The 10,422-nt window shown below is 45.0% G+C and overlaps 1 protein-coding gene across 1 annotated transcript in view; it reads right to left on the bottom strand.

Moving 5' to 3' along the window:
* Positions 1 to 229: 229 nt before the first annotated feature.
* JPH1 (junctophilin 1) overlaps positions 230 to 10,422 on the bottom strand; it is a 106,909-nt gene continuing 96,716 nt past the window's right edge. The window contains exon 5 of the mRNA XM_070391889.1: positions 230 to 373. Coding sequence (XP_070247990.1) covers positions 245 to 373 — 129 coding nt within the window. The 3' untranslated portion in view covers positions 230 to 244. The remainder of the gene's footprint in view (positions 374 to 10,422) is intronic.

Here is a 10,422-nt window from a genome sequence, read left to right as displayed (position 1 = left end):
GAGAAGTTTATTTGCGTTCTCGGGCGAGACCCACCGGCCCAAAAGGTGGGGCCAGTGAATTTCGCGACTTCAGGGAGGGAGGGACATCTCTTTATTCAGGTGTTTGGTGAGGGCGGGGGCCTGAACTGAGGAGGTGCCCGCAGCAAGGATCATCACACATTCAACTGAGGGAGTCTCGGCCCGCAGGGGGTGGGCGGCACATTCAGGAATGGGTCAGTATCTTGTGCGGGGATCTCTGTGAACTTCAAGGAGAAGCAGGTATCTGTGTCTGGCACGCTGACCCGTGAGAGATTCCAGATCTGTGAGAAATTCCAGAGGAAGTCCATTGTCTCATCCCATGTCCGTATGTATCCGATCCCGGGCTCCCTCCGACCTAACAATGTGTTATTCAGTGAATTCAGACTCAATGATAAAGCAACTTATAATAATTTCAAACACCTCTGAAATAGTAAAAAACAAACCCCAAATTAGTGAAATTAATTACAAAATCATTGTTTTTGAAAAGGGGCAATTTTTAAAAATCTACTGAAGCCCTAGCCGGTTTGGCTTAGTGGATGGAGCGTCAGTCTGCGGACTGAAGGGCCCCAGGTTCGATTCAGGCCAAGGGCACATGCCTGTGTTGCAGGCTTGATCCCCAGTCGGGCGCGTGCAGGAGGCAGCCGATCAATGATTCTCTCTCATCATTGATGTTTCTATCTCTCTCTCCCTCTCCCTTCCTCTCTAAAATCAATAAAAATATATTTAAAAAAAATAAAAATCTACTGAAGATGAATAGTGGTGTGAATGTACTTAATTCCACTGAACTGAATGTTTAATGGTTAGAATAGTAAATTTATGTTATGGATATTTTACCACAATAAAAAATTCTATGGAATGTATTAAAAAATTTTTGTTGATTTCAGAGAGGAAGGGTGAGGGAGAGAGAGATAGAAACATCAATGATGAGAGAGAATCATTGATTGGCTGCCTCCTGCATGCCCCCCAATGGAGAACAAGCCTGCAACCCGGGCATGTACCCTGACCAGGAATTGAACTGTGACCTCCTGGTTCATAGGTCGATACTCAACCACTGAGCCATGCCAGTCGGGACGGAATATAGTTCTTTTGAGGGACCTGCCTTAATAAATGGGTTGAATAATCTGTAAAGAGAAGAGCAGATAGCGACATATAAGTGGGTGTCCCTCCCCGCCTCCCCTATTCTATACTCAGCACATGTCTTAATCACGGAGTGTCCTCTTGAACTTTGGACCTGTTGACCCAATGGCATCCTGTCCACTTGGCCATCTCATGAACTCCCAGGTCCAAGATGTCTCACATTGAACTTGGCATCTTCAGTTGACCTGTGCACACCTCCTCCCCCCCCTTCCCCGTCCCCCTCTCCCCCCCGCCTCCCGTCCGTATCTTAGGCAAGGCCTCAAACCTGGACGTCATTCTTGAATTCTACTTTTCCCTCATTCTCCATACCAAACCATTTACCACCTTTGGTTAATCTCTCCTCAGTGTGGCTCTAATCTGTTCATTTCTCGTCACCTCCACAGTTGCCACTCTAAGGTAAATAAGGAATAAAGAACTGATTTCTGAATGAGCTCCAAACTCCATTCTGCTACCTCCCTACTCTTAAATGCCTCAAAAAATTTTATAGGGATAAGAAATTAATAAAAAAAAATTTTAAATTCATTCTGGCTGGGTGGCTCGGTTGAAGCATCATCCTGTACACCAAAAGCATGCGGGCTTGATCCCCCATCAGGGCACATACCTAAATTGCAGATTCAGTCCCCAGTTGGGGAGCATATAGGAGGCAACTCATCGATGTTTCTCCCTCTCTCTTTCTCCTTTCCTCTCTCTCCAAAATAAATAAACATCCTCCGGTGAGGATTAAAAATTTATTTTATTTTATTGTAGTAAGATCACCTAGTATGTGGTTTTCCCCTCTTAATTTTTTAAATATATATTTTATTGATTTTTTTTATAGTGAGGAAAGGAGAGGAATAGAGAGTTAGAAACATCGATGAGAGAGAAACATCGATCAGCTGCCTCTTGCACACCCCCCACTGGGGATGTGCCCGCAACCAAGGTACATGCCCTTGACCGAAATCGAACCTGGGACCCTTCAGTCCACAGGCCGATGCTTTATCCACTGAGCCAAACCGGTTAGGGCTTCCCTCTTAATTTTAAGTATTGTTATCTGTAGACACAAAGTTGTAAGTAGACCTCTAGAACTTACTCATTTTGCTTCACTAAAGTGTGATACCTGTTGGTAAGAAATAATTTTCAGAACCAAGACCAATGAACTGCTGGCCTTTTTGGATATGTTATCAAATTGCTTAGCAAACCAATTTTACAAAGGCACTCAACCATAATTTTTGCCAAATGGAAATGAGCGATATCTTAACATGATTTCCACAAATGCTTAAAACTTCCTACTCTTCTACAAAGTATTAACCTCCCTTCCCGGTTAACATAGTAACACTAACCCTGAAAGACAGAAGAGTTGGGGTGTCATGTAAGATGGCTCTTACACTCAAGTGGGAGCTGTCCAAGGGCAAGGATATTTCAGTTTCATTAATCACTCATCAGTCTTATCGCACGTATGTATGTTCCAGGTACTACTGGGGGAGAGAGATGGGACAAGGTCTCCATTTGCAAGGAGCACACAGCCTAGTGGTGGAGACAGACTTGGAAATGTGACTTAACACAGTGATGTGCTCAGAATCAAGCAAGGTGGTCTGGAGTCACCGAGGAGGGATGTTGTTCAGTTGACTCCCCAGATCTGGAAAGTAAAGGCGATCTGGCTTTGAGATGTAAGCTGACTCCCAATCAAGTTCCTTTTCCATTTCAGCCAAGAATGTCATCGTGCGGCAGGCACAGGAGTTTGAATCTGCATTTTCCTGGCCCCAGTGGGGTTGAGCATCTTTTCATGTTAAGTGACCATGTGTCTTTTCTCTTCTGTGTATTGTCTATTGTTGAACATCTTAATGTTGAAAATAAACTCTCTGAGCCCTGACCAGTTTGGCTCAGTGGATAGAACGTCGGCCTTCAGACTGAAGGGTCCTGGGTTCGATTCTGGTCAAGGGCATGTACCTTGGTTGCAGCCCGATCCCCAGTAGGGGGCGTGCAGGAAGCAGCTGATCCATGTTTCTCTCTCATCAATGTTTCAACTCTCTATTCCTCTCCCTTCCTCTCTGTAAAATCAATAAGATATATTTAAAAAAAAAAAACACAGAAAAAAAAACAACTCTCTGAGGCACACAGGGCACTGGTCCGATGCTCTTTGAAGGACTGGCTTCCTAACCCTACCCACGGTTTTCCACAAGAATAAGGATTAGGGTGTTTTCCTAGAAGCCCCCTGCTTCCTGCCCCTCTCTGCCTTCTCTCTGATAACCAGGCTTCCTCTTCGAGCCTGGCGGTCACGGAGAAAGTAGGATGGAATCTGTACGTGCCGACACTGACGTCACCTTTAGTTGCCTAGTTGTTTTCTTTCCTGTGAGAGCCAGGGGAGAACTCTGCACAGACGGACAGAGGGGGTGAGATGCAGGCTGGCGAGTGGCAGCACTATCTGATAAAACGGAAGTGTTTGAGTGTCACGTCTTAAAGAATGTGGTCCAGTTTTATACCTGGTTTGATAAATAGCTCGGTATCTAGGAGACTGACTCTCATTCATGGATACCTGCCTTCGGCCTCAGATATCAATGTTTTGTTCTAATTAACCCCGAGGACTCAATCTTCGTGTTACCTGGCCCAATGGCAGTCAGAAGGCTCTCCAACTGTGTCTGTGTTCCAGAGGACAGGGTTGGAGCTGCTGAGATGAAGGGGAAGGAGCACCCAGGACTTGGGGCTACAGGCTCCTGGGTGTCAGTCTTGGCTGCGCTACCCATCAGCGGCGTTCGGTAAAACAGTTCTCTCCACCCCTCTGGTTTTCTCCTGTGCAAAATGGGGAGAATGCTTCCCGGAGTCATTATAAGGACTAAATAACATGATGGCTAGACATTTGTTAGGTACATCTGTGTTCCTTTTCTCTCTTCTTTATTCTCTTTGCCACACCAGACATGCAGCCAAGCAAAGAGTCTGAATGTAGTTGGTGCTTGATACTTCTGCGATGCTTGATTACAAAGAGAAGTGGTTCTCAAAGTGGGGTTCCCTGGCCAGCAGCAGCAGCACTTGGGAACATGTTAGATATGAATTCCTCAGACCTCCACATTGTAAGCTCTGCCCTTGGGACGCACCTGCAGGTAGTCCTAGTGCTAGTTAGAGTTTGAGAACCTCTGAAGGTCATCTATCTTCCTGTTGTGGCTGATACAGGGGGGTGGCTAACGTCCCATGGGCCGTCAAAGGCCCACAAAATCATTTGGTCTGGCGCTGCCAAGGCATTAGGGGTGAGTTATTTAAATGTTTGGCCAAATACAGCAGGCTAATTTTTAAGCTGATAATTTTGTATGGCCTGCAATTGATGTTATAAATATCCAAATGGCCGTTGGCAGAAAAATGATTTCCCCACCCCTAAAAAAGCTAGTTGAAGAACCAGGAGGTGATTTTCATCTTGTGTGAGGTTTTCTTTAAAATGGTGAGTGGAATATGTTTCAAGCAGGTGAATTGTTCCCTGTTACCCACTGCGGAAAAGCCCCGAGGTGAGCTCCCTGTGGGATTTGAGCTCAGCTATCTGGATGTCTTCTCTGAACTGGGGCATTAACTTCTTTTCTGTTCTTTCTCTGTCAATGCCAAGGACAGGATTTATCAAGTAATGGATGCTACAGTGAATACTCAGCATTTGTGATGATGTTTTGCTATTATTTCTGACTACATATATTTTAATTTTATGTAAAGACAGAGCCATTTGCCTATGTTCATAACCACAGGGATTAAACTTAACAGCTGGGCCCATTAACACATTTCTGCATATCATTGAAAATCTTCCATACCTCAGAAAGTCCCTACAACCAAGAGTACAGTCGCTGTGGAAGGCCTTGTCAGATTCATTTCTCATACTCCTTAACGTTTTTCTCATGCCTTTATTAAAAATAGCTGTACCTACTGTGTGTAATGAGTGTTCTGTATGATTAACTATTCCTAAGCCTTTTATGAGAATGTATCAATACTTGCCCATGTACCTTCTGATGGCCACTAGGAGCTTTGAATTTTGTCTGCTTTTTGCTTTTGAGAAGAAACCCATTTAATTGTATAAAGTATAATGGATGCTATATGCAGAATACATTCCTTAGGGCAGGATCAAAGGCTGGTAGAATTTCATTTCAATGAGTTTTAAGAAACATCAATTATGTGTAATAAATGCAATTTGATGAAGGAGTAAGTAAAAATTGCTAATAAAGGTGAGAATATTAAGTGTAATACCTACTGTATTTTGAGAGTTTACCATGTGCCAGGGAGTTGACTGAAGTTGCCTGCTTTGGTTCTTATAAAAGCTCTGAGGCATCGATACAGAGAAGGAACTGATGGTTGCCAGATAGAAGGGTGGTTGGGTGAAAAAAGTGAAGGGATTAAGAAGTATGGATTGGAAGTTACACAATAGTGACGAGGATGTAAATTACAGCATAGGAAATCTCTCTCTCTCTCTCTCTCTCTCTCTCTCTATATATATATGGCTAAGTGACCGTCCGACCGTCCGTCTGACTGTCCAACCATCCGACTGACCGGCGGGTCAGTACATATGATGCGCACTGGCAATTTAAAAATTAATGTTGACTTGTGCATGCGTGATATTTGCCCCCATCTGACACTGGCCTCCCATTTAAATTAATTTAAAGACAGTTTCCTGTGATGCCAGCATTTGCGATGACTATTAATAAATCACAAGGACAAACTCTAGACAGAGTAGGAATATTCCTACCTGAATCCATTTTTGGACATGGTCAGTTATATGTTGCTTTCTCTCGAGTTTGAAGAGCGTGTGACGTTAAAGTTGGAAATACTTCATCACAAGGGAAGTTAGTCAAGCACTCTGAAAGTGTTTTTACTCTTAATGTGGTATACAGGGAGATATTAGATAGATAAGTTTAATCAATTTATCAGTCATTGTTTTCATCAATATTGTTTTTATATCATGTTTTTGTCGTTTTATATAATGTCTTTGTTGTTATATCATGTTGTTATTGTTTATTAATTAATTTATATATTATTTTCATATATATTTTACTAATTTTCTTTCATCTCTGACACTTCTATTATAGAGAAAGGGTGAATAGCGATATTAAAGTATTTCTTCAAATTAATTTCCTTTCAATGTGCACGAATCCATGCACCGGGCCACTAGTATAGTCAATAATCCTATCTAATAAAAGAGAAACATGGTAATTAGCTGTACATCCGCTACCCTTCCCATTGGCTAATCAGGGAGATATGCAAATTAACTGCCAGCCAAGATGGCGGCCGGCAGCCAGGCAGCTTGAAGTTAACAGGGAAGCTTGCTTGCTCCAGTGACTGCGGACTCCAATGTTCCCCACCTGACTTGCTGGCCTCTCAGCTGCAACTCTAAGCAACTATGTTGCAAATATAGAAGCTAAACAAAACCCCAGAAGCCTGCTTTATTCAGCCGGGCTTCAGCCAGTCGGACCTCAACATTGTATCAAATACAGAGGGTAAACAAAGGCCAGAAACTTGCTTTCAGCAGCCGAGGCCTCAGAGCTAAAGCTGGCCCAGAAAAAAAAAGAAAAAAAAGGAGCGGTTGGGAGCTTCAGTCACCCGCCAGCCTGAAAACGGCCCTCAGCCCCTCAGCCAGACTGGCCAGGCACCCCAGTGGGGACCCCCACCCTGATCCAGGACACCCTTCAGGGCAAACCAGCCAGCCCCCACCCATGCACCAGGCCTCTATCCTATATAGTAAAAGGGTAATATGCTTCCCGGCACCGGGATCAGCGTGACAGGGGGCAGAGCCCAAACCCCCTGATCGCCCTGCGGCTGTGTGTGACAGGGGGCGGGGCCACAACCTCCCTATCTGCCCTGCTCTGTTCGTGACAGGGGAAGGTGCCCCAACCCCCTGATCAGCCCTGCTCTGTGTGTGACAGGGTGCAGCGCCCCAACCCCCTCATTGGCCCTGCTCTGTGGGTGATAGAGGGCAGCGCCCCAACCCCCCCACCCCCCACAGGCCCTGCTCTGTGTGTGACGGGGTAGAGCCATAACCTCCCCATCGGCACTGCCCTGAGTGTGACAGTGGTGGCGCCCCAACCCCCTGATTGGCCCTGCTCTGTGTGTGACAGGGTGCAGTGCCCCAACACCCCTCCCCCCACAGGCCCTGCTCTGTGTGTGACAGGGTAGAGCCATAACCTCCCCATTGGCCCTGCCCTGAGTGTGACAGTGGCGGCGCCCCAACCCCCTGATGGGCCCTGCTCTGTGGGTGACAGGGGGCGGTGCCCCAACTCCCCTATTGGCCCTACTCTGTGAGTGACAGGGGGGAGCTCCTCAACCCCCTGATGGGCCCTGCTCTGTGCGTGACAGGGGGGAATCTCCCCAACCCCCTGATCGTCCCTGCTCTGTATGTGACAGGGTACGGAGCCCCAACCCCCCTGATGGGCCCTGCTCTGTGCATGACAGGGGGCAGCGCCCCAACCCCCTGATCCGCCCTGCTCTGTGTGTGACAGGGGGCGGTGCCCCAATTCCCCTATTGGCCCGACTCTGTGAGTGACAGGGGGGAGCTCCTCAACCCCCTGATCGGCCCTGGTCTGTGCGTGACAGGGGGGAGCTCCTCAACCCCCTGATCGGCCCTGCTCTGTGTATGACAGGGTATGGAGCCCTAACCCCCCTGATGGGCCCTGCTCTGTGCGTGATGGGGTTTCACCGCAACTTCCCTATCGACCCTGCCTTGAGTGTGACAGGGGGCAGTGCCCCAACCCCCCAATAGGCTGTACCCTGAGTGTGATTAGGGGTGGCATCGCAACCTCCCGATCGGCCCTGCTCTGTGCATGACAGCGGGCAGTGCCCCAACTCCCCAATCGGCCTTGCTCTGAGCCCAACCAGGGGCAGCACCTAGGGATTGGGCCTGCCCTCTGCCACCCGGGAGCAGGCCTAAGCCAGCAGGTCATTATCTCCTGAGGGGTCCCAGACTGCGAGAGGGCACAGGCCGGGCTGGGGGACCCTCCCTCCCCGCTGAGTGCACAAATTTTTGTGCACCGGGCCTCTAGTATTGTAATAACTGTGTATGGTGCCAGGTGGGTAATGGAAATGTCAGGGGGAACACTTTGTAAAGTATATGATTGTCTAACCACTATGCTGTGCATCTAAAATTAATACAAAATGATATCGAATATCAACTGTAATTGAAAAAACCCCACTATGAGGCAGATATTATTGTTCCTCTCTTACAGACGTAAAAACTATCCTGAGAGTGTACAACACGGACATGTGATATTTGGACATGTGCGGGCATAGCCAGTGGTTATGGGGACAATTCCAAAGGAAGTTCCATAAAAATGGCATTTGAGGAAGTGGCATTCCTGAATTTAGGCTGCCTTATGCTTCCCTGGCAGAGGTAATCTCCTCAGCTAAGCTGGGACGTTTGCCAACCTGCAGTGGTGACTTGTGTGCGTCTTTGCCTGCTACTGGGCTGAGGAGACTGACAAGGAGCTATGCTCCAGTGGGATGGAGAGCTGAGGCTTGCAGGCTCTGAGGTAGTAGGTGGTGTATGTATCACGTAGTGTTAACATTCCCGAGAACTGGGAGGAGGGCAGCAGTTAGGTTTCAAATGCTCCCTTTATAACTTGCTCAGGGAGTCTTTAGAATGTCAACACAAACACAGGTAAATTGTTAATAGTTTGAGTGAATCCATGGAAACCCCCAAATACAGTCTGTTAGGATCTTTAGGTTAGATTTTTAAAGTTTGTTAGGTCTTTTAGATTTTTTTCTTTTTGTGAAGAAAAAATAACATGTCTACTAGATTAAATGGAAAGATGTTTCTATGCACAAAAATTCTAATGGAAAAAACACACACATCAAACTATAAAGTAAGAAAATACAGGAAATGAAAAAGTGGACACTGAGAAATGACAAGTAATGCCGCACACCTCACATTGCTTGTATCACAACACATTAGATGCAAATAACAACAAACCTTATTTTGAGTTCAGAAATATTTCACTTTTTTGGGTACTTTCTTGTGTGGAGATTACTTCCCAGATTCCTGCTTGGTTTCAGTGGACTGATGAGTAACAACAGACTTAATGACACTTTATCCTTTGGAATATTGTATGGACTTGAGTATTTCTAACCTCTGCTAACTTCTTATTTGGCCCAGTTATCTGATGTTAAACTGCTTTTAAAATGCCATCTCTTGTTCTCAGATTCCACCACTCGTTAGCTCTACAGCAATTTCATGTTTGGGCATCTTTCTTGGCCTTTATTAACATCAGAAACAGCCACTTGACCTCTAGGTACCTGCTCTACTGGTTGGAAACTGTTACAACCTGCCCCAAACATGAGAAAATCAGATGATCTCGGCTTCTTCTCACCTTTGCATTTACTGCACAGGGGACGTGATATTCACCTATTCGATTCTTTTCTTCCAAACACGTGCCATAAATGGCAGGAATGTGAGGTATGCAGTTCTGAAACCAAACATCTCCATTGCTTACCCTTAAGTAAATATCATCTTGAATTCCATGGAATGTTCTATAGGGTTCTTCATATTTCACCAAGGGGACAGTAGGGGGGCAAGGAAAGATCTGCATGTAAATATTATAATCATCTTTAATGAATTCATCTCCACCTCCAAATCCTCTCTGTAAAATTCTTTTCAAGGATTGAAACACTAGATTCTTTTTTAAATGATTTTTTACTTTTCAACTACAGTTAACATACTAATTATACTAGTTTCAGGTGTAGAAGATAATGATTAGACATGTATATAATGAAGTGATCAATCTAGTACCCATCTGACACCATACGTAGTTATTACAACATTACTGACTATATTCCCTATGCTGTCTTTTACATCCCTGTGACTGTTTTTGTAACTGGCTATTTGTACAACTTAATCCTTCTACTTTTTCACCCAGCCTCCCAACCCCACTCCCATCTGGAAACCATCAAGTTCTTCTCTGTATCTATGAGTTTATCTTTTATTTGTTCACTTATTTTATATTTTAGAATCCACATATAAGTGAAATCATATAGTATTTGTCTTTCTCTGTCTCACTTATTTCACTTAGCATAATGCTCTCTAGGTTCATTCACCTACTGTTGTAAGTGGCAAGATTTCATTACTTTTTTATGGCTGAGTAATATTCCATTGTACATATGTATCACCTCTTCTTTATCCATTTATCTATCAATGAACACTAAGGTTACTTCCATATCTTGGCTATTGTAAATAATGCTGCAGTGAACATAGGTGTGCATATATCTTTTCAAATTAATGTTTTTGTTTTCTTCAGATATATACCCAGAAGTGGAATTGCTGGGTCATATTGTAGCTATATT

Source organism: Myotis yumanensis, unplaced genomic scaffold (genome assembly GCF_028538775.1).
Source record: "Myotis yumanensis isolate MYYU_CA2020_CCGP unplaced genomic scaffold, mMyoYum1.0.hap1 SCAF_15, whole genome shotgun sequence".
In the NCBI taxonomy this organism is placed as follows: domain Eukaryota; kingdom Metazoa; phylum Chordata; class Mammalia; order Chiroptera; family Vespertilionidae; genus Myotis; species Myotis yumanensis.
Note: the sequence above shows the minus strand (reverse complement) of the source record. Positions and strands in the feature narration are given on the sequence as shown.